Below are 26,491 nucleotides of genomic sequence, written 5' to 3'. Positions count from 1 at the left end.
CTGAGCGATGACCTCCATCATGGCGGCCTCCGCTGGAGAGAAGACCGGAGGGAAGACCACCGACGCGCTAAGGCTACGTTCGTCCGAGTTGCCTTGGTTCAGTGTAACGACCACTACTTCTACTGTGCAGGGCCCTGAATGGTGACCGTCCGGCACGTAGAACTTCCTCTGGGTCTTGAGACCCGGTAGGAGTTTGCCTGAGGAATTCTCCGGGCTGAGACGTACAGGTCCACGTGTTCCATTCCCATGGCAACATCGGGGGCTAAAGGCAGGGTCAAGGAAGTCGTCTTCTGCACAGGATCTTCCACCATCCTAGCCAGACACGAGAGCCAAGTTTGCGCAGCCGTTGGTTGAGGTTCGTCCAACCTATGGTGCCATCGGATAAGAGCAAGCACCTTACGCTAGGATGAGACCTCCTCCACCGAACACTCGCCAGAGTCAATTAAACCGTTCAATTCCCCTTACCTCCGCGTCGGCAGGTTCCTCGAACGCAGAGGGATCCGTGGGTATGGAGGCATCCCGTTCCTCCTGGTAGGATGATGGAGCGGGTGCCTCCGTCACGGGTAGAGCCGTCGGGGCAGAGGTAGCAGTCATGGGTCTACCCCCTCCCGGGCTCACCCGGATAACGCTGGATGATGGTCGTGGCAGTGACGAATCCCAAAACTTGGCCGGGACTGCTGTGACCAGACTCTTGAGTCACGTTACTATGCTGAACCCACGGGATTTCTCCGCACACGGGTGGCGCCGCCGACTTACTAGGCTGGGGGGGTAACGGTGTGCTAACGGCTGCCCCCGACGAGCGGGCAGAGCCAAAGAGACACTGTACAGTCGATTAATCCGTCCACTACCCATACCTCCGCGTCGGCATTTTCCTCGAACACGGAGGGATCCGTGGGCATGGAGGCATCCCGTTTCTCCTAGTACGATGATGGAGTGGGCGCCTCCACCACGGGTAGAGCCGTCGGGGCGGAGGTAGCCGTCATGGGTCTACCCCCTCCCGGGCTCACCCGGATGACGCTGGATGATGGTCGTGGCAACGACGAATCCCGAAACTTGGCCGGGACCGATGTGACCAGACTCTAGCCACGTTACTATGCCAAACGCGAGGGATTTCTCCGCACACGGGTGGCCCCGCCGACTTACTAGGCCAGGGCAGTAACGAGTATGCCCATGGCTGCCCCCGTCGAGCGGGTGGAGCCGAAAAGACACTGTAGTACGAGGAGACAAACTTCCGACTCTACCACGAGCCTCCTGGGGGTCCTGGGTCTGGATTCGGGGTTACCGGCTCCATGAAGTCCGGCGGGAGCCATTACAAAACTCTCCTCCTTCGTTACTGTTACAGTGCTCGGTGACATCACATCCGGCCGCCATGTTGGATTGATGCCGCCAGAGCGAGCTTTCCTCATTCCTTCTCACGTAGCGTATATGACTAGGTGCCTTTTTCCCAGTTTTCGCAAAGTGATCCATAATGTCGCAATCTTCTGCCTCGCTTTCTTCTGGAAAGTTGAGTACCATATTCTTGTACTATGTTGTATGAATGAGCTCTAGCCGTAAAGTAGTCTTTTTATCTTAAAATACCGTGTTTTGTGACGGAGCTGTGCCTTGACCGGAGGCGTCATCCTTGACGCTGTTGTTTGCCTCGCATGCTTTATTTAGTCAGACCGAACAACCTTCCCGGTCTCTTAGCCTAGCCAGCCAGGAATGCACTATACTCTGGTCTTGTTGGCATCTTTCACACTACACTGTTTTGTACCGCACACACACCCCATCAGGTCAAAACAGGCGCTTTGATCAACTGTCCGTGTTGCAAGCACTACAAGGGAGACTTTTTTTACTGCTACATTCAGTACACAAGAGCAATAAAAAGAGAAAACTTGTGCAGAGACATTCAACTTTAGACATGTTTATTCTGAATATGTAAATTTTATCAACACAATCATAAGTAAATACATGAACTTTCAAAATTGATTAATAGCTTTATTACACAAGTCTTCCATGCTGATATAACTGAAAATCAACATCCTTATTCTAATTGTTTTTCTCATAGCATAGGTTTCTTTTCAAATAACAATATGAGCAATTCAATGTCTATATCATCCTAATCCATATGCTCATGATAAGGGTTAGTAGAATATTAATGCATCGTTAGAGAGTGCAACGGGATAAAAACTGTGTGATGTGAAGATGCGCATTGGACATGTAAGTCAACTATCACTACTGACAGCATGGCACCGCTCATAAAAAGCGGTATTGCACCGGTGAAATAACACCACCGTGTTAGTGTGGAAACTTCATTAAATTTATAAATAAAGTGTGCTGCACTGATGATGATGATGGTTTCAAAGTGCATAGTATAGAATAGGGTCAAGAAAGGAACTAAGGACCGGTCACTATTGAAAGTACAGTATATGGCAATAACTGTCAGAGAATCACTATTGCCTAATCTGTCGCAATGGATTTAGAAATTTGTGCCACGTGGCCAAGCTCTGGTTCTGGAGACCTCATTTAGCCCAAGGTTCAATTGGGGAAAAATAACCAGTTGCACTATGAAGTAAAATTTAAAAATGATTGGACAGCCTGAGGAAAGAAAGGAATTGGGAACAGAGATAAAAGTAAAAGGTTAGATAATAGATGAAGTTGAAGGATGAAGGGACACGGCAAAGAACCTTCAGTAGTACCTAAGTGCTACAAGGGAAATGTACCGGTGCCACTATCTTACTAGATGATAAGCTGTTGCATTATACTGTAGTAATAACCTAATTAGGAAGAGGCAGAGTGGTCATGTCTGTCAGCAAATCACTATAGGCTAGCCAGTCATAAATGCTCCACAACATCACTACTATGGGCTGCCTTTTCAAAAATGAGTTATGACTTATAAGGTCAAGTAATTTTGCCAGGTTTAGCCATTAAAGCCTAACCTGCCCCATAAGGGCATTCAATAAGCTTAAATTAGGGTAAAACTAAAACTTCGCCTAACACACATACGGGTCATACAGGTCCTGTCGATCTAGCGGTTACAGTTGCTATAGCCTAGCCTGCCATAAGAGTACCCCTACTATTGATCAAACATATTCCATGGATATGATTATGCCTTACACATCAGAGGCCTATACAGTAGTCTTGCTTGCAACAATACTGCCTCAGCCTAATCAATGGCATGGGTGATCATTGTACCATGAAATCAATTGGGGGTAATAATAAAAAGTTCCGAGTAAATTTATCTTTAACTCCTGTAGATGGGTGAGGGCAAATTACAGTAAAAAAAAATTTACTGATAAACTTGTAAGATGCATTCACAAGTTTATGCAGTATATAATTGATGTTTAAAAAGAACTTCCAAAACTTTATAGACATTTATTACACAGTCTTTATAGTGTTTGTAGCCTACTATCTACACTGCTTTCCATCTCCAAGATATAGCTGTACCACATTTTCAGGCAATTAAAATTTTAAAATTTCTCGTGGCTTTTCACCCAAATGCTTCCAGATCCCTACTACTTTTCCCTCAGACATCTAAGGTAAGAGTTGCTGTAGTCTGTCCAACATACAATGCATAAAATAGTTTTCATAAATTTACCACAATGTTTTTATTAGTTTTAACATTATTACACATACTCCTTAAACTGAGTTTACTATATAAAAAAAAATATAAATAAAAGCTACTTCCTGATATAAAGAACCACTTGGCAAAATGCCATTAAATATGAAAGGTTTAATTTAATGTTACCATTATTAAAATATTTAATTTCCCCATTTCCTTTCCTCACTGGGCTATTTTCCCTGTTGGAGCTCTGGTTCTTATAGCTCCTGCTTTTCCAACTATGATCATAGCTTCACAAGTAAAAATAAATAAATAATAATAATGGTGGTGAAGAATCTTCATCACTCACCTTTTGACATGTAAAGAACCACACAGAACCTTTGTAGTTTGTTGGAACAGGCTTGGGACCACCAGAAATTAGAGTACAAAATGTCAGATATTCTCTCTTTTTCAGGGGAATGATCACAGAATGAAATAGCATTGAATTTACTACTTTTTTAAATGCTTGTCCCCACAAACTATATACTAGGACAGGGTTACGATTGCCAGGAAACAGAGTTAAAAATAGCACCAATCGAATTTTTCACAGGAACTTTAACAAAATGAAATAATGAATTCTCTAGTTTTGTAAATGCTTGTCCCAACAAACTACATACTAGGACGGTTGCGATCACCATAAAAGAGTAAAAACCGTGTAACCAATCAACTTTTTCATAGGCATTAACAGATTGAAATAAAGAATTCACTAAATTTGTACTGCTTGTCCCAACATTCTACATATTAGGACCACTCAGCGCATGAATGTCAGAAACGTGCGAGTAAAATGGACAACAAATACAAACTTCCTCCCCTAACCTAACCTACAAGCTGTGGCTTTACCTTCCTAATGACCTAACGGGGGTGCTAACCACCCCTTGCGACCCCAATCCCTGTCGCTATCATAAAAACAACATACACCCACCTAACCTAACCTAGTAATTCCCAGGTCACAACCCCTAGCCGGGGCAAGCCCCCAGATGCCCTTCCCAGGTCTCTCTCCTACACTATAAAAGCAATGGGCAGCACTCTAAATTATATCTCAAGAACATTGTAATAATAAAAAAGTTACTTAGGATTACCTTAATATTCGTAGTCGCTAATGTCGAAATCCCCGGATTCTTGTGCCTTCAACCTCTTTCGGGGTGGAGGATTAAGAGAAGGACTTTAATTCGCGCAACTAGAGGAAGGTCGGACATCACTTGCGGAAGAAAGGCTGATGGAGGGCAGAACGTTACTTGAGGGAGGTTGACTTATGGAGGGCCAAATGTTAATTGAAGAAGGTCGACTTACAGAGGGCAGAACATTAGTAGCGTTAGTGGGAGGATGAATTGTGGATGGAGGAGATTCAGGAATTGGCAAGAAGAGAGGACTGGCTTTAAGCGGGTAAATGCGCTTTATCAACTGTAGAAATACTCTGAACAGTCATATGGACTTCTCTATATATCACTTCCTGATACAGTACTCCCCAAAATAGCTGTCGTACAACCCTTTCTGTGCACCGAATCTTAGAAGCAGGCTTATTTTGAGAACCCGCCTTTGCAATTCTATAGTGTTCGTTTGTACAGTCGGGTCATCAGGATCATCGAAGTTAACACTGTGGTCAACAGTAAAATTAATAAAATCCTAGTCCTTGACCTTGGGGTAGCCTTTCTAGCAGTTGGAAATGATAGTGGTCCTTGGAAGAACATGCTCTTGGAGCGCCGAAATGAAAGGTTTGAGCGCTATGTTCCGCAACCACTTGGAACTGGTCTCACGCGTTTCCTGGTCAATGCCCGATGTTATACAACCTCTTGCTGAATTTACTCTCATACACTTCGACAATGTGCCCTGGTCCGCCAATTTTCTGATGGTCTAAAATCCAAACCTGTTTACACACTTCACAGCAAAATTCATACCAGTCAACAAGACTGTGAAAAGAAAGCTTTTCCCTCTTCACAGCAACACTGTCTTGAGCTCAACTTTTGACCCAACAACATGTAAGGAGAATGAACTCACGTTCTTCAAGGTGCGAGTGCTCGAAGAATGAGCTCTGCCGCATTGTAAACTTTTTGCGACATTTGCGGTTTCTGCACCTTCAATTGAGTATGTATTGGCCAGTGCACACTGCAGCAATCACGCATAAGGGCAACATCGCCAACTTTTACACTTTTCACAGGACCCCTAAAATCACCTAAGAGCCCTACAGTACATGAAATAAAAAATGAAAAAATTCTGGGGTAACTTGAGTAAAGTCCCATAGGTCTAAAAACCTTATTGTCGTCAATGCATTAAGCTGATCTGTAATAAACTCAAGAACATAGCTAAAAGAAAAACTATAGGAAAAACGTCTGTCCATCATGGCAGTTAGCATTGGAAAGGCCGATCTCGCTCAGGTCAATCTCAGCTCCCAGGGGGAGTGATTAAAAATTTTTAAATCAAGCCCCCAACAAAAGGAGGACTACAAGCGCACAGAAACAAAAGGTTAGTTAGGTTGTATTGTTTGACACTGGCTTAATCTACCAAAACATCCTAACTAAAATTTATATGTTAGCTACCCTAACCTTTGGTTGTATATAAAGCAAATTAGTGTTCGGCATAATTTCAGGACCTGTACCAAAGAACTACAATCTCAACAAGGGCGTAAAAATGTTGATCGTTGGGATTAGAGAAAACGTAAGTCCGATCAATAAATGTTCAAACTTGCACCACCAGCTGATAGGGGAACAGAGTGCCGACCAATTAGTGTTATCTTAGTCAGGCCGGAAGCAATGCTTGGGGGAAATTTTATGATCAAGTAATTTGATCGTGGCTTCAGCTAACGACGCATTATAATGACCTTTCCTCTACCTGTCAATTCATGATAATTAATAGAGCAGTATCAAATGCCACTGTAAAGGAGTTGTCCCAACCAACTACAAACTCAACTTGGAGGTGAAAATGTATATTGATGGGACAGCATTGAATTGTAAAAACGAACGCTTCTCAGCCTGGGACAACACGGGCTCTATCTATCGGGAAAGTTTGGAAACTAAGCAGGAGCTAACAGTGACTTGCGTGGAGACCGGGCTGAACTTAGAAAACATTGCCGTGGTAAAGGTAAATTATAATATTCAAAATAATAAAATAACTTTGTATTATGGTATATTGGATCAAAATAAGGAACATTTTTTCCATTAAGAAAAACATTTTGACAAGTAATAAGAAAGATATCGCCTGTTCCAAGAAATTACATACTACCCAACCTAACTTTGTAATTTAATATTAAAAGTAAATAGTACCATTCTCAAAGTATTAAAGGGAGATTTAGGAATCCAGGTGACTCCTGGCCAAGTCAGGTTTTATCTGCTATTCATTAATTTCAAAATCTAATAATAATACTGTACAGTAGTCCGGTAATAATAGTACTGTATAGGGTAAATATATGATACTTTAATTACTAGCGAAACTGGAATTGGCTATAGTACTGGCTAGTTTGGTATTTTTCTATATATGTTTAATAGGGGAAGGGGCATTATAACTTACGTATCAGTAGATTAAAATGTAAAATATGTTTTTCACTCCATTATTTACATCTGAGAGACTGAGGGGGACTTATTGCGCATGCTTGGTTTCTGTGCATTTGCAATGATGTATCTGTCAGGGGTTTTTTAAACCAATCAACAGCTTACAAGTTCTTCTTCTTAAGTTCCCAGATGTTGTTCTACACCACCCATTTTTTCCCACCTTTCTCTTCAGTGACAACTTCACCACCATCACGCAAAGACTTCACCAAGAGGGAACTTGAGTGCAGTACATCAATCTATTTTAAAAGTTAGTGCGATTTCATTTATGTCGGCAATTTATTATGATGGAAATGCTCTCCGTTCAGTATATAGGTATTGTTACTCAGGTGATATTAAAAAATAACCGAGAAATAATGCCGCAAAGGTCCGATTCTTACTTGATTTTTGGGAAAACTAACACTTTCTACTGCAAAGCTTCTATAAAGATTACCCTAAAAAAAAAGACAATGGTGTCAAGCTTAATGAGAGAAATTATTTGTGACTTACTTTATCATAATGTAACGATTTTTTTGTGATTTACTTCTAGTTTGTGACCTGAGAAGGGCAGTCCCCCTAGCGTTTGTGACCGGGGAAGGAATATCCGGGGGTTTGCCCCCTGGCTAGGGGTTGTGACCTTGGAACTACTAGGCTAGGTTAGGTGGGTTTGTTAAGTTCTGTACTCTAATCCAAATCTCTAAAGTGTGAATAATCATGTTTGGCCTGTTTTCAGCCACTTACATGAACCATAAATTTTTCCTACTAGTTATTTAGTCGGTATTTTGCATTTCAGACCATTATAACGGCTGAAAATCACTCGTTTATGACATTTCCCCACCCAAAAAACCCTGGTATCCCACTGGCGTCCCCAAAACTGTCTTTAAATAAAGGGGTCCAAAAACTCATGAAAGGGTGGTTTGCTAATAATCAAGGTCAGAAATGCAAAAAACACAAGATAACGAGTAGGAAAAATATATGGTTCATGTATTTGGCTAGAAATTAAATTATCATATATTCACCCAGTATAGTATTCTGAAAAAAAAAAAAAAAAAAAAACTAGGAGCTTTTCAGTTCTCTAAACAGTGATTACTATTTTAGTGAGTTTACTCATCAATTATTGTTTTTTTTATTATAATTAAATGCAATTTGCATGAATCAACTTTAACTTTCATCATGAATGTTTTATGCATAGATACCCCTTCACTCAATTGTCTATTAAAATTGAAGATCATAATAGAAAATTAGTTTTTGGGCCAGGCTCCGTAGTAAAATTGATACCCATCTACGTTTTGGATAACAACATGAATGACAAATAAACAAAGTAATTAATATAATTAATTTTCTATGATTTAGAGCACACCGAGAATAGTCAAGTTTTTTGCAGTAGTCCAGGTGAGCCTCCCATATCAGTTAGGATGTAGCACCCTAGGGAAAGTAAGGTTAGGTTAGGTTTGGTTAGGTACGGCAAGGCAAGGAAGGATACCAACAATTAGGTTAGCATGACAACCATGATCTCCCTCTGTGATTTACTTGTGTAGGCTACGTTCCAGTTGAAGCTTTGAATTTTTTTCTCATACATATCTAATTTCATCTCCCCTAATTCAGAAATGTTCGTTCCCCAGAGCTTGTCCGTCAATGGGTGACGTAAAACAACAATTCGTAAAAGGTGGTTATAATACAACCAACTCGAGCAGATTTTACCTTTACATCCAAATCTTCTTGAACAGTGAAATACTTGTATGGTTTATGTATTGAGATTTGACAGAGATAAAAGTACCACCAAAAATCCTACACATATCCAAATTTAAGAATAAATACTACTTAGGAATATCATTATTGCTTACCTTCGTCGTTTTATGATGGTGCAGACAAGATCACTGACCGGAATCAACGAAGGAATTATTAGAGAACATGGTGTTCACGTACAAAATTTGCTTAGCTTGCTTGGTAGGCTACACCGAGTTATATTTCATAATGGATGGCAGAATAATTAAAAAAAAAAAAAAAAAAGTCAACAACAACGGCAACGGCTAGGCTGCAATTATGCATCTCGATTAAGAGTTTGGTTAATTCACGTTAAAACTTCGAATTCACTCTAAAAGACAACGTGAGAACGGGATGTGGAAGGTAGAACCTAGTTTACAATATTACTGAATTTCAGTGCGACTTAGTCACTCAACACAATCTTTTCGGCTAAGGGGCCTGACTAGTCGTTACTGTGCTGGTGTAATGTGGTCTTACGACGACTACCGCCACAGTCGTAGCAGATAATTCGCTACTGGAACAATGTTCACTACAGTCTTTAAAATACCGAACCAACCAATTCACTAATAGAATGTAAAAATGTATAGGCTACTGAAATGAAATAATTGATAGAGTAAAATCAATCATTATTCATGAATATGTCAATATATAATCGAAATTAACCCAAAAGAGAAAAAAGCATAGGCCTACATCCCAGAATCTGGTTTGGCGTAAGCTTCACATAAATTTGGGAATTTGGCGTAAGCTTCACATAAATTTGGGAAATAAGTTATAAATTAAAATACCACACATATATTTGCAATTTTATCAATACCAACGCAACTGACGTTAATATAAGAAAGGTTAAACACAAAGTCAACACAAGATTAGAACCAGTGGAAGTCGGTCACCGAAAGGACGGCGGCGAGTGCAGACAATGATAATTAGTTTATCACCCACCCTCTCTAAGCAGCTATTTTGGAGCGACCCAATTATCTATTATTATTATTATTATTAATATTATTATTATTATTACTCGCTAAGCTACAACCCTAGTAGGAAAAGCAGGATGCTAGAAACCTAGGAGCCCCAGCAGGGAAAACAACGCAGTGAGAAAAGGAAACAAGGAAAATTAAATATCTAAGAACAGTAACATTAAAATGAAATATTTCCTAAATAAACTATAAAAACTTTAAAACAAGAGGAAGAGACAAAAGTTAGAATAGTGTGCGTGAGTGTACCCTCAACTAAGAGAACTTTAAGCCAAGACAGTGGAAGACCATGGTACCTTGGGTATGGCACTACCCAAGACTCGAGAACAATGGTTTGATTTTGGAATGTCCTACTTACCATACCTAGAGTTATTGTTACCGATGACAAACAAATTCCTATCTACGGAGGGATAGGCAGTAGTTATTATTGATCTGGTCACTCATGAAGTGTTAATAAATAATTACTACGTTTCGAATATGTCAGACTGATTTCAAAGGAGGAAAAACTAATCCGAAACAAGCAGAGAGAGAGAGAGAGAGAGAGAGAGAGAGAGAGAGAGAGAGAGAGAGAGAGAGAGAGATTAATACTTTTATAAACTAAGGAGAAAGAAAGGAAATAAGGAGGCAAACAGAAAGACGGGGATCCCAGGAGAGGACATATTGTCTAGGGAGGCAATTCCAAACGGGTTGTTGGTCCCAGCTGACCTGTTGGGGCAATCTGGGTGTGTTACAATTACGCAGACTTGCCAGCCCGGAATCAAGAACACTACTTTGTACTCTCTTACTCTCCTTTCTTTTCACTTTTGTCCAAGAAAGTTCTTTCATCCATTAGATTTCTTTCACTTTTAAATATTAAACTAAATACCATCAGTTAAATCAATTGTGAAATTTCATTTTTAACCATGATTTAATTGAAATCCTTTTAGACCTAATTTCACTTTGCAATGGTTCACTTAAGCCTAATTTTCCATAGGTTTAAAAAAACCAATGGCTCGATTAATTTGACTATATCATTTCCTCCCTAAAAGGTAGGGGATAATAGTCAGCAAAAATGATTAATGAATTAAAGGGAAACCATGCAGCTGAATTTAGGGTACAGATTATATCGAGAGATTTCAAATAAAATAGCACCATATATACATATACATATATATATATATATATATATATATATATATATATATATATATATATATATATATATATATATATATATATATATATAGAGAGAGAGAGAGAGAGAGAGAGAGAGAGAGAGAGAGAGAGAGAGAGAGAGAGAGAGAGAGAGAGAGAGAGAGAGAGAATGTAATGTAGATATAAATCTTGATAAAACAACAAAATACTTGTGATGAAGTAGTAATGCGCAATGTAAGTTACACACACACACACACACACACACACACACACACACACACACACACACACATATATATATATATATATATATATATATATATATATATATATATATATATATATATATATATATATGAATGCCCCCATTGATTAAAATGTATTTGTGAAGAAACTGTACCACCCGTGTGTCACACGATCGTACATGACATTTCACTTTTTTGTATATATTATCCTTTGTATCTTCGCTCTCCCCTCGCACTGACAGCAACTTGCATGAACCTGTCTACCTATTTCTCATTGTTAACTGTTAACAGAACCAGTTGCCGGTTGGACAAGAAATAGCATGTTGTATTTTGTGACCTTGCCAGGACCTAGTGTGTATATATACTCGATGTGTCTTTAATAAAGTAGCCTACTCAGTTGCTTTCATTTCGCCTTAGAGTCACGACTTACACTTGGCTCGTCACAGAATGATACGAACGAGGATAAGTGTCCTGAATCCAACATTTTGATTTCTGCTCGATTCGTTTTCTTTTATTGTTGATATGGGTTAGGTTGATCACAAAATCAAACATTTTGCCCTATTATGTACTTCAGGGCAGTAGATAGTTTCTTTCTACTTTCAATCATGGAGGTAGGCTAGGCTGCTAGGCAGTCAGTGCGCCTCATGTGATCCACAGTAAACATTATGTTATTATCTTTGCAGGGGTTCCTAACACCACTCATAGCTAACTGTACCCCTTTCTGTCTTCTAATTTACTTCAATTCCTGCATCTTTGCTTCTATCTTTGTGTCTTATTATGGGCACTCTTCCTATACGTGATTGATGTGCCCTCAACAGAGCTGCAGTGGCCAGAATAGGTGACAATCTAGGAAAATGGGCCTTGAAACTGACCAGTCTTGCGAATGTGGAGAAAATATCCAGACCATCAATCATATTCTCCAATCATCTCCACTGTCTGATAATTTGGAGGACTCTGACTTGGTTAATGTCAATGAAAGAACTATTCAATGGTTGGCTTTTTTTTTTTTTTTTTTTTTTTTTTTGGGGGGGGGGGGCGTGATCATTCACCTACAGTGTTTCTCCAAAATTAAACCACAGCACTGAATGACCTCTTAGACCGTATCACCTAGCCATAAGGATAAAAATCCAGAAAAACAAAAAATCTACGCTATGGCACAAGGAAGTTACTTCAAAACAAAAAATTGGGTCTCAGTAGCTGTTCCGAACGTGTGTCGGGAATCAGCAATGACCACAAACTATAAACCCCTTTAACCTGTTTATGAACTACGTACTTCACATCCTTTAGGGAATTTCTTTATGCATATTCCGATAGAACCTATAAACATATAAACAGGCTTCGCATAGGGTCTATTCATATCTTCCACCCTTATGGATGAAATAAAGTATGGGAAGAACGAAATAACCGAGCATCCCACTAACACACTTCCACACACTAGCATGCTAACCCAATTACATCTAAATTAGTATCCCCTAAACTAAGCACATGTTCCCTTTCCCTAATAGAGATTCAGATCTCTACATTGATAATGTTTATTTAACTATATAAACCTCCTTTAAAACTTTTGGCGTGATTCTTGATTGCTAATATACTTTTAGGAACACATTCCGTCTGTTTTTCTTAAATTGCACATAAAATGGCTTATTGAGAAAGTCTTTTAAGATTTTCGGTGATCAATCTATCCAAAACGAATTTTTTTAATTCTTTTATTCAACCTTGTTCCGAGTATTGTTCTCCTTTCTAGTTTTCAGCTGCTGACTCCCATCTTAATTTGTTTCACAAAAACTTGAAGGCCATCAAATTTCTTATTCCTCATCTAGATAGCCTATAATCTTAATACCGATGTTCAGTTAGTTTTTTTATGCTTATTGTATAAGATTTTTAATAAAATTGACCATCCTTTGCAATCATATCTTCCCAGATTGTACTATCCTTCTTCATCATACGGCTCAACAGCCTACCACACAGTAATCTAGAAGTTTTATTCCAGCTGTGACCGGCTTGTCGATTGATCTTCCAAATTATGCAATTGAATCGGCGGAACTTCCTAAGTTTAAACTTGCAGTGATTTTTTTTAATGTTGAACAGGCTGACATAAGTCTCTCTTCATAGTTTGTATATGGCAGATCTATTTTAAGTTGTTATTGATCTTAAGATATGTTACATTATTTTTTCATTACTTCTCATATGGTTTACATAATTCCTTTCCTCGATTTTAAAATTTTCCTGTTGGTACCCTTAGACTTAGAGCATCCTGATTTCCTTCTAGGGTTGTACCTTCTGTGGTAATAATCATGATAATATAATTTTAAATTTACAGAGTAGGCAAGAGAACTCATACTTTTCTTTGATAATTTCAATAGATAAAGAAGAAACCACTTGAAGCATAGCAAAACGTACATTACACACATGCAATATATATATATATATATATATATATATATATATATATATATATATATATATATATATATATATATATATATACAGAGAGAGAGAGAGAGAGAGAGAGAGAGAGAGAGAGAGAGAGAGAGAGAGAGAGAGAGAGAGAGAGAGAGAGAGAGAGAGAGATGATAAAACATTCTTTTAGCGCTAAAAGAAAAAATTTGCATGAAGTTACATGCCACATAACAGCCTTTTTTTTTATTCCGTTACGTATGATTGTGTGTAAAGAAGGACGTTCTTAATACCGGCGGTGGAAGAACAGAATGCAGAAGACCTAAGAATCTTTAATCGCAAGACCCGGCTCACGCACAAACCTCTTAATCTTGGATCTATCCCCGGGTCTTCCCATGTAGTTAACCTTAAACACGGGAATTCTTCGTGCGATTTGGAATTACCAAAAGTTTCTGGGCATAATGCTGCAATTCACGAGAATTTTCTCCTTCAGCTACTAGAAATTCCCACATTCCAGCGAATGAATTGGAATTGGATTTCTGAGGAAAAAAAGGTGTGACCAACTAATTGCAATCAATATACGAAAACTTTTTACCTTCCAGTAAGACCTAGATTCCAGACTGGGAAAACATGTTGATTCAAAGGGTTCCATCAATACACGATAATTACTGATTGGAATTTCCCATACCACCACAATGTGTAAAATAACAAAATTAACTTCTGAAAGAACAGTGTGCAATGTCATAATAAGACACTAATTATATCTTGGAGAAACATTCGTTACAAAATATTTCTGGGACAGAATATAGGTAATTACTAGTTCCTAGGAAAAGCCAATATTCCCCCCAAAGTATGATTTATCCATTTCTGTCGTGTCATGTACCAAAGACTAACAAGAATCGCTCTTGAATTTCCGAGGAATCAAATTTACAAATAATGACTCTATGAAACGAGGCAGATATTTTGTTTTCTAGAACATCATGCTATTCCTAGAAATGACTGATAGAGGTAAAATTTATAAACTCGTAAATTTATGTCTGGAGGCAAGTATATTAGGGAAATGTGTTTAATACTTTTACAACATTCGATAAAGCCCTTTCTTACCTATAGGGGGATGGAGAACTAGGGACGGGAAGGGGGGGGGGTGGAGGAGGGGAAGGCCAGTCATTATGAAATTTTACATAAACGCAAGAAAAAGTTCGCGTAATTCTAATTAAAGGAGGTAACATGAAGTTGTAGCACGTAAGCTCATTATCCGCGGCATTATGGATCGTTAAAACAGTAACAAATGAACGCAGTCATGTGAATTGAAAATAAAAGAATGAGTCGAGACTACTCATACAACAGTAACCAACAGGAGGAAGTAATCTTCTCTAACAAAGAAAGAAGTACAACTTGAAGGGAAGAAACCATTAAAGGTTTAAATTATCATACTATAAGCCCACTGTCACTTTAAAAGTTAATTGCAAAGAATTGCAGAAAAATTCAATACAGCACTTGTGTGCAAATAGTTAAAAAAAAATTTTAACTGTAAAAATATTATCAAAACGTTAATATTTACCGATCATATAAATGACCCTTCTTGGGTGATTGCAAATATTTTGTAATTACCATTTACTAGAGGAAAACTTTTGTGTATATATATATATATATATATATATATATATATATATATATATATACACACACACACAAAATAAAGGTACTACATGAACAGGTAAGTTACCATTTCCATTTACCCCCAAGAAAAAAAAAATATTCTCCACATACGTAAAGACAATTAAAGCAATGGCACCATCCCTTCATATTTCAAATAAACTAACAAGTCTTCCTTTATGGGCGGAAAAAAATAATCTTAATGCCAATTAAGAACTGCAGGTGTAAAACCTTACTACCTCTATTTATCCGATAAAATCATAAAACACATACATCCCCATTAAAGCAATTAACACAACTCTATAATGATTGTGACCGCTATTTTGCAATTTCCTTTTCCCCACTTTAGCCTGAATTACCTGACGACAAAAGACAAAGGTAAAAAGTACTCATGAGAGCGACTCGATCTAAGGAAAATTAAGAGACTAAAACTCACATCTCTTCTGGGACTAAAGCGAGCCCGGCATTCGTGCCTAATGGCAGTCATTACGGCGTCCACCTATCAATTTCTTAACATAGAAATACCCAGGGGGTAATGTCAATGGCACACCTCAGGCTTTTCTCTTTTATCCACTGAAGCCCAAAGGAATGAAGAACTTCGACGTTTATTGAATCTAATAGCATTTCCTACTTGGAAGAGTATTCAAAAATATATATTAAGAGAACATGTCAGGGTTATTGTACTTGAATCATTGATGTTGAAAATTTCATAAAAAGCTATTGAAGAAAAATATACTCAAAATAAAAATGTGGAAATTATTCGTTAAATGCAGGGTAAGTAATTCAATTAATAGATAAAATAGTATAATTATCGACACATGATAATACGCTAAATTACAAAGCCAACCTTATAATAAACGCATATCAACAAGAAAGAGTAAAATGCAGAAAAAGGAGGATAAGAATGGCTGAAACACTCTTCTCTAACAAGAAGCAAGAAGTACAAAGACACAGCTATTTAGCAACGCGATCACGTCTCCCCAAATCTCACGGTGGTGCTGCGAGCATTCCCATTCGTTCGATAAAGTAGTCGCTCGCTAACTAAAGAGCCATTTGGTAAGGCAACGACACCTTCAGCTAATAGATTGCTTATACAGTACGTTTTTATCTTGATATATCGGATCTCTGGAAGATAAACGCAGGTATGCTAATGCATGCACACAAGTGAATACGTTAAATCTGTTCAAGAACGTCGTTGTTTTTCATTGAATGATTGAATTGTAGATTTTCATGGGAGCAACTGCTGCATAGTGATATTTCAAATATTTGATATTTGCAGCTGGTTAATGCAAACTTGCATATACCGTGAAAGGCAATATATATATATATATATATATATATATATATGGTAAAATACAAATAAATATACTCTATATATAATATATATACATATATATAGTAAAACACAAATATATACTCTATATATATATATATATATATATATATATATATTCAAATAAGCCATATATATTTTTGATACATTAATGTCTGGATTCTCTTAACGAACCTCGGGATCAGAGCCCCAGGCAAAATCACACAAAGACAAGAGCTTGGCTCCGGCCGGGAATCGAACCCTGGTCGGCAAGCTTGTACAGACAGTGACTAACCCACTTGGCCAAGTGGGTTAGTCGTTAACGAACCTCGGGATCAGAGCCCCAGGCGAAATCACACAAAGACAAGAGCTTGGCTCCGGCCGGGAATCGAACCCTGGTCGGCAAGCTTGTACAGACAGTGACTAACCCACTTGGTCAAGTGGGTTAGTCGTTAACGAACCTCGGGATCAGAGCCCCAGGCGAAATCACACAAAGACAAGAGCTTGGCTCCGGCCGGGAATCGAACCCTGGTCGGCAAGCTTGTACAGACAGTGACTAACCCACTTGGCCAAGTGGGTTAGTCACTGTCTGTACAAGCTTGCCGACCAGGGTTCGATTCCCGGCCGGAGCCAAGCTCTTGTCTTTGTGTGATTTCGCCTGGGGCTCTGATCCCGAGGTCGTTAAGAGAATCCAGACATTAATGTATCAAAAATATATATGGCTTATTTGAATATGAAAAACACGTAAAAATGTGCAAAATTTATCATATATATATATATATATATATATATATATAGTAAAACAAATATATATACTATATAAATATATATAATAAAACACAAATATACACACAGTATATATATATATATATATATATATATAAAACAATGATACCTATTGCATGTTATATTTGAAATTCTGTGACGACCAAGGAATCAAGAAAATGGAACACTGCAGTATATATAAATCAGTCAAAGGGGGAAATATAATCCACGTCGTTATTCATATTTAACAGAAACATGGAGGTTATTTAAGAAAAAATACTGATGATGTGATTCAGTCATCATGATGTAATACAGTAATAACTTCCTAGAGTACATAATAGAATTGCAGCACAAACATTTACACAATTAAGTTAATTCTACATTCTAAAGAAAGTATGATAAAGTACAAAAGACGATTAATAAAAGAAACATACGGACAATAAAGGAAAAATTATTTCTGCGATATCACAGGAGCAAAAATGGGTAAAGCGAATATAGTCGAGGTTATGTGAAGCGTGAGAGAGAGAGAGAGAGAGAGAGAGAGAGAGAGAGAGAGAGAGAGAGAGAGAGAGAGAGAGAGAGAGAGAGAGAGAGAGAGAGAGAGAGAGAGAGCGTGGTGCAAGCCAAATGTTGACCCAAAAACTCTGAGGTTCAGAAGAGCGTGTAATCCTATTCCTGCCAGCGATTATACTAACAACTTACAACCAAAATGTATGCAAAGCTTTTGGCGAATGCAAAACCAAACCGGAGTTACTGCACCCACTGACATCAACCTAAATAGAGTGCAGCCTGTGTTTATGGTATATATACTGTATATACATTCGAAAGTTACAGTATTTTGAAAATAGGTGATATGAAAACAGGTATGTGTATATATATATATATATATATATATGCATGACCATATGAATACATGCGTGTATTTGGTATTGTTCAAGAAATTTCGGATATAAAATTATTTATAAAGAGCAACTCTTCACAAATGGCTTGAAATTTTAAGTGTCAGTTTTAAACTTCAGTCTATAAAAGGGAAGGCTAGCAACAATCAATTATACCATTCGATATCACAATTTTCAAACCCCAATGATAGTCATTTGAAGCAGAATAAAACTAGGTTTACACACTAAATATAAGCAACCTTGACTCTATAAAAAAAGAAATGCTGTTAAATAAAGCCTCAATTCTTCGAAGTCGATACTTGGTCAATTTTCCAAAGCAATCAACATCCGAGAATACCATCGTTCATGCACACAAACGTAATATCGATTATAAGAAAAAAATAACCCATTACGTAACATTATTGACTTATATAGATTCAGTTCGTCGAAGGGAAGCGTGTCCCAGGAAAAACAAGTCTTGCCACAGGAACCCGATATTAATGTCATCATCAGAGAAAGCGTGATGTGTCCCAATAAAGTGTCTTGATCAATCTCACTTCAAAGAGAGAGAGAGAGAGAGAGAGAGAGAGAGAGAGAGAGAGAGAGAGAGAAATTTATTATGACAGTTATCGTAAATCAATTATATATATGTTTTGTTTAAAAAAAAGACTCCCCAGTGGAAAATCTTTAAAATGAATAAATGCAAAAGGGGTGAATTCCATGAAAAAAAAATTATATTAATAATAGCACATGGAAACTTCATTAATTATACATATAGATAAAGACATCCAACCACCAAAAAAGCACCAGATATCAACTACTGATCTGAGACCAGTTTCTCCGATATAACAAAAACAAGGCCATTTCAAGGGTACTACTACTATGTTTTTGTAAAAGGGATATTTTTTCTATTCACAATTTCCAAGGGGTATAAAATCCCAACCTTTGAGCAGTTGAAATAAGGATCATAACAGAAAAAAAAACACGAGGTTCTATTATACACACACACACATAAATTCCTATTTAGCATACGTGTATGTTTAGATACACGAAAAAACGATAGCATAGGAGAATATACCCCATCGGAAATAATATTACATTTCCTGGATGTTACTTGCTTGGAAATTCTTTTCAATATTCGGACCACAAGCACCTAGCCAAGTTTTCTGCGGGTAAGAATCGCCACATCTAATTCCAAAAGGAATGCTGAGTGCCCCTAAGCGGGATGGCGAACACTTCCAGCGATGAGATAAGGGCATTTATTTCACGGAATGGATACAGGCAGGAGATGATAGGAGGAAGTATTACGGGAATAGGGAACACTAGCGTAGACGAGATACGGAGGTCTTTGATAAGAAAAGGAAAAAAAAGAGACAGGAGAAGTTTTGTACATGGATAGCATCATGTTGGCTAATATATATATATATATATACATATATATATATATATATATATATATACACACACACATATATAAATACACACATACACACACACACACACACACATATATATATATATATATATATATATTTGAGATGCTACCGACGAAAAGAGATAAACACAAATTCAATAAAATAGGGTATTCAGTTGTATACATTCCATACCTCAAAATTATTAAAGATCCTAATCAATGGGACTGATTCTATAATGCGCGGTAGATTCATTCTGCTTTATAACCCCGTGATGTTAACAGCAAGGAATCATTAAAACACAAAATAATCACGATGAGTAAATAGCGGTAAATATAATACATCTCAGATGATTTTCTTTAAAAACTAAAGCAAAATTTCCTGATCTAGTATTAATATTATTTTAAGATAATAGAAAAATAACAGAATTAATTACAAACAGGAATAAAGATAATGAGTTTTGTCTTACTTCTATAATTAAAAACATACATTCTTTCTGTTTGAAGATTCAATTAAGAGATTGCCCACCACCAAATGAAACATTCAAATAAGAATATAATAAATAATTTCTATCAATATTCTAAACCAGCATCAAAACTCTGATTAGGCTAGCGCATTTTCCTATGGAAAAAAATAAAATGAAGTGATGATCAAGAATGAATGGCTTTCTCTATCAACGCAAGTAAATGCCTAGGATTTAGCAGGACCTTTCTTCACTACATAGAGCGAAAGGCAATACTGAATGACAAGGGAAAAGGAATCAATCGCATGGCATGCAGAACTCCAGCTGAGAAACACGAAGAGCTTCCATATCTGGGATGTGGAAAGTCGAGAGAACTGTGTCATTCGTAATCTATCATGTAAGGTTTAACGGCCTCAAGTGCGTATTATCATTTTCTCTTCTCTGTTACCGGGAGGAAGTGCATTAAGACTCAGGAAAAAGATTATAAATTAATAGATCCTGAATATACATAAGCATGTAGACACACATCATTATATATATATATATATATATATACATATACATACATATATGTATATATATACATATATATATATATATATATACATACATACATATATGTACATATATACACACACACATATATATATATATATATATATAATATATATGTGTGTGTGTGTGTGTGTGTGTGTGTGGTATAGATTATTCTATAATTCCTATGATTTCTTATGCTCTTCCCGGTAAAGGAGAATAGAATAAGATATACACACTTGAGGCTATTGCAGGTTAAAGGTGTCAGCTTTCGACTTTAATTTCATGTGAAAAGATACTCATCAGAACGTCAGCCGGGCAAGCGAATGCCCAACCCTAAACCACTGTAGAGTAGTAATTTTCCAGGTTGTCCTCTGTGCGACTGTAAGTTTATCACTGTACTACCCACTGTAAATAGCAAATTTCAAGAAGGAAACCCGTATATTGATTAACTATCAATAAAATATATGGAAGGCGAATCGGAAGGTTTTCAGATCTGCTTATCTAGGGAAAGGCTAAGTTCTTTTTCATAAAAGGAACGACCACAATATGGTATTTCTATTCATTAACCTGATTCATTCGACAAATAAATATCAATGCTCTAAGAAGGATATCTTCATAGAAAATACAGTTTTATTTGCTCTAGTAATTAAATAAAGCCATTTCGGCCTGAAGGGTTAAAGAAATAGTTATTAGCAACTGCAAATATTGCAATGCTGAAATTACGGAATTCGAAAGATTAAGTAGAAGTAAGACGTTATTGTACGTGAAATATACAAGAGTATAAATCACGAAGTCAGCTTCGAATTCAGTGGCTGAATGTTGTTTTTATTAATTTATAATATTCATACACGGATATAATGTAGCTCCAATACACTAGTGACACGATTTTAACAGGTTTTGTTTTAACCCTTTGAAATCTACGCCAATCTTTAGTTATCCCATCTCCTCACTAAAGAGAGAAAAAAAAAATGAGTTTCCTGGGTGATAATACAGCAAACTTCAAAATACTTCAATTCAATTCCCCCTCTCTACTTCAAAGTATAAAAAAAAAAAAATAAAAAAAGGACATACATCGTAGTGTGAGAACTAGAAGGCTGGTGATTATGTATATATATATATATATATATATATATATAAAAAGAAAAATCAAACGGATAACAACGCTATGGAGATATGGACCAAAGAGACAGCCTGAGGTATATGAAAACAAATACATCGGTAATTACCAGTTATTAAGAGCAAAAATATAAATAATGTATTCTGTTCATACGTAGATAATTATATTGGTACATGAGCAGACACACACACATATATATGCATATATATATATATATATATATGTATGTATATATGTATGTATATATATATATATATATATATGTATATATATATATATATATATATACATATATATATATATATATATATACTGTATGTACGTGTGTAGCCTATGTTTGTGCTTACGCGACTGGAAATTGACGGAACAAATCAAGACAACTTCATTGAGAGCCAAACATTTGAATATAAACTCTTAGGTTTGATTATAGTTGGAGTATGGAAATGCTCCCCTTTGGAGATGAGCTGTGTAAAAATTATCATTCACTGCACACTTCTCCAGTGGACATTGAAATAATAATTCCGAAATACGAGGAGATACTCGTAAGTGAATATTTAAAAAAGATAACAGCATATTTCATTGATCGTTTGTGAAGTCGAAGTAAATCACACAAGACAATCGATTTTCTTCAGGAAAACAATAAATATTTTTGCAAGTTGTGTCTATACTCAACACTTAGGCTGCTTTGAGAGAATGGGTCAGAGTTGGCTTAAATCCAAATTAATCAAAACTACGATAGCGACCTGAAAGTTAATTACCAAAAATAACAAAAATGAACTGGGTATATGTTCTCTCACTGAAGGGATATTTAAGAAAATTAATATAATCCTCAAGTCAATCCATTGCACCTTTGAATGTGGAAAAGTGTAAAACGAGTTTTCAAAGGGATCGTTGATTCAACTCTTATGACTGCCTAGGGACCACATGACTCAAAAAAGTGGTCCAACACTAAAAGAAATATGAATTCCGCGTTTTTAAGCTTACAACATTCTCCTATCAAGTACGTTGTCCCATAAGATATGTCTAGAGTCAAAGAACTTCAGAAGAGACCGCATATTAGACCCAAGGAAAATGAAATAAAATCACGGGGAACTCTCAATATGAATCACATAAAAATTCCAAACAGGGTATACTTTATGGGAAAGTAAAGATATGGGAATTCTAGTTGGAAGACCCTTCAGCAGAAGAACAGCTTCGGATAAACAAGGCAAAAAAGGCAAGAAAAGTATTTTAAATTTGTTAATCTCATGAGGTGTTTTGGAATCCTTACATATATAAACACAAGTACATGTATATATATATATATATATATATATGAGAGAGAGAGAGAGAGAGAGAGAGAGAGAGAGAGAGAGAGAGAGAGCTGAAGTAAGGAAGGTGTAGTTTAATTTTCTTATTTTAAACTTAGTCTTTCTCTTACAAAATCCGTTTTACATCTTGAAGTTTTAGCTCACACTCAAACGAAATTTTTGCTATATCATGCAAGATCAGAATAACCAATAAACAGCTTCTCTTACCAGGAAGTCTTCACAGAAATTAAAGAGGAAACATTAACCTTAAGAGCTATCATTTCGTAAAATCTATTATTCGGGGTATTCAAATTATGTACAAACCTTACATATAAGAAAATATATTGGCAAATGCAACTTCTAAAAACACCTGGCCAGAACACATTACATAACCTGAAAATTACGACGAAAAAAATATCAGGTTCACACTCACCTTGGATGTCTTTTTGCCTGATCCAAGTCGGAGAGAGATGGTAAAATATACAAACACAAAAGCAACATTTCATTAAAATAGTGAAATCATGGACAAATCATCATGGAATCACCCGTAAATGATTGTGCGTGATTGGCGGTCAAAAAGGCATCACTACAGACACATTACAACAGTGAAAACTGAAAAAATGGTGATCATACAGTGAATCTAAACACTACACAGCACTATCTACACTGTAATAGCAAGATTCGACAGACATTACAAGAAAAATACATTAAATGGGAAACAGGTAAATCAACTGGGCGTGTCTCGGCGTCTAAATTCCAGCATATCTTCAGTTTACTGGCATTAGTGATGGATTTCTTTTAGTTTTATTTGAAGACCCTTATCTTGACAGTGCGAAAGCTCCTCAGCTTCTCATTTGACAAGCATTTAGAATAGTTTTACATTATATTCTTTTTATTTTCATTCTTGTGACTTGCTCATCATCTCCGGAAAGCCATCTAGTTCGTTCAGTTTCATAGTAGTGAAAATTCTATTCCCAAACTTACCTTTTCTCTTTCTTCATCACAATTTACATTAGCCTTCACCACAGTAAATGTGATTGGCCTTCACCACGGTTCTTGTAAAGAAAGGCTTAAGAAATATATGTGTAATTTAAACGATAATGCAGACCTTCTGTTGCAAACTCTGTCGGATTAAAGTGACGTACGAGGAAAGTTAGAGCGCGAACTTCTCCTCACGTGGAAAATCCGCCAGCAGCTAACGAATTGCAATAAAAAATCGTTTTTAAATCATTATCTTGACAGGAAAGTATGAGTGCACATTCTAACAGACACCAGACGGCTTCAGAAGGTCATCTGAGATGATTGCGCTGCTATAATTATTCATTACAATGCAGTCAAGTGAAATAAGATTTTTTTTTTTTCGTCCAAAGTAATCTTGTAAGGTAGAGCAGATGAAGTATCCCGGTGGGTGCAGCCAAGGGACGACCGTAGAGGAGACTTCGCTGATTTCATGGGGTGTTAAATGAGCTGCTAATGGAACGACAGTAGATTGTACGGGGCGGTGGGTTGATTTGAGAGAGAAAATAAAACCCTAGTAACTATAAGGATCCTCTATCATTTAAAGCAAGGGAGAAGCAATCAGCCGTGGCAGTAAGAGAAGCATTTTCTAAGGTTGGCCAAGAAAAATTCTCACCAGTATGATTAATGTAAAAAAACACATGTCCAATAATAAATGTACCACTATTACCTGTATTAAAACACTCCAAAATGCTGCATAATTCCACTAAGAAAACAAAAGAACGAGAAAAAATAAAATATAAGGCGTGGAAATGTCAAAATGGGATTAGCTTTGCTTGTGGAAATGGAAATGAAGAAAAAACTATGAAATGGTGATATAGCACTGTGAGAAGCAGCAAAGGACCAACAAGAGAGAGAGACAAGGAATGATTATTACGTGCAGAAACAGGTGGAAAGCAATAAAAAATGGAGGATGAGCACCGCATATGAACAAATGGGCCGAATGATTTATACATACATATGATTATATACATACGTACATACATAGTATATACACGCAAACACACATATATACTTAGGACATCCGCATGCACACACAAAATGTATTTACAGACATGCATACATCCATACATACACGCATTCATATTGTACATACATGTGTGCATATATATACTATATATACGTATACATTCATACATATAAATAAACTCTAAGTGAATACATGCATATATATACATACACATGAGGCATATATATAAATGTACAGGACACAAGGAGCATAAATATATGAAGAATCAGAACAAAACTTGTGCGCAGTACTCCATGTGCACAGACACACGTATTCAGCCTTTCGTTCTGTATGAGATGTATGACATGTGCGTGCGATGTGGCATTGGTGAATATCAGAGGATGCAATGGAAACCCTTGTGATGTTCAAGAGGGGGAAAATGAAGGATTCGAGGTGTCAAATGTGATAAAGAAGAGTGTCATTAGGGTGGGTAGCAGACAGCAGCATCAACATCAGCAGCGGGAGCATCAGCAGCAACCTCGGTGCTATGCCAGCTGTGCCCGAGGTCCAGAGCGGCTGGCGTGAATATTTAGTGACAGCGATGGTGCCAGGCGTGCTGGCCCCAACAACACTTCATGGTTATTTTTTTTTTTATTTTTTTACTTTTTTGGTAATAGGTCAAAATACCTCGTTCTTCTGGTGTCTAGGAAACATTGGTCCCGTCTTCTTGTTCCAAGTGGTGGGGTCGAGACATCCGCAACCAGCATCGCAGGCCAGTGGATCCCGATCGGCTTCCGAGAGCCAAGGGTCGTGAGCGTTGCTGATGAAGTTCTCGAGGCCCGTAGCCACCCGCTGCATCCATCGCGGACGCTCCTTCGCCGGAGGCAGATGGCCTCGAGCTTCTAAACCCCCCGAAACCAACAAACCCCACACAAAGATTTTGCGAGTGGTTGGTTGGTGGAGGGGTGGTTTTTTGGGGGGAAAGGAACAGGGAAAGCCAGAGGTTAGTAGAAGGTCAGACGAAAAATAGAGGTAAGAAAATAAGGGAAACAAGAGGACGAAAACCAACCAAAGACTAGTAAGTGTAGCCTGCGATTTTTTTTTGAGATAAGAGGTCAGAAGGATATCTTTAACTAGAAAAAAATGAGAGAATAATCAATAAATATGTAGAGCTAAAGAGTAAGAGGAACAGACAGCAATACCTACTGAAAAGATAAAACACTAGATATCTTAGTTATTAGCGTTCAGTAATAGTGACATTATGTACTCTATACCAAAAAATTAAGACATACAATTTCAATATGTAAGTAGTTGTCATGTGTTACAGGAAGCTGCTAGTCTTTCAAATGAGCTTCTCAGTATCCTAAAAAATCTAGACTAGTGATTAAGTATTAAGAACTATGTCTAGAGCCATTCTGAAACACTTATATCTGTAAGATTACCGTAGTACATCTTGAGGCTTCATCCTCAATACACCAGGGAAAGGC

General features: G+C 37.2%; 1 protein-coding gene across 1 annotated transcript in view; it reads right to left on the bottom strand.

The window, feature by feature from the left end:
* Positions 1-4,660: 4,660 nt before the first annotated feature.
* LOC137620888 (sodium channel protein 60E-like) overlaps positions 4,661-26,491 on the bottom strand; it is a 196,810-nt gene continuing 174,979 nt past the window's right edge. The window contains exons 20-22 of the mRNA XM_068351333.1: positions 25,692-25,906; positions 4,871-4,981; positions 4,661-4,714 (exon numbers count right to left, since the gene is read on the bottom strand). Coding sequence (XP_068207434.1) covers positions 4,661-4,714; positions 4,871-4,981; positions 25,692-25,906 — 380 coding nt within the window. The remainder of the gene's footprint in view (positions 4,715-4,870; positions 4,982-25,691; positions 25,907-26,491) is intronic.

This window comes from Palaemon carinicauda, chromosome 27, assembly GCF_036898095.1.
Source record: "Palaemon carinicauda isolate YSFRI2023 chromosome 27, ASM3689809v2, whole genome shotgun sequence".
In the NCBI taxonomy this organism is placed as follows: Eukaryota; Metazoa; Arthropoda; class Malacostraca; order Decapoda; family Palaemonidae; genus Palaemon; species Palaemon carinicauda.
Note: the sequence above shows the minus strand (reverse complement) of the source record. Positions and strands in the feature narration are given on the sequence as shown.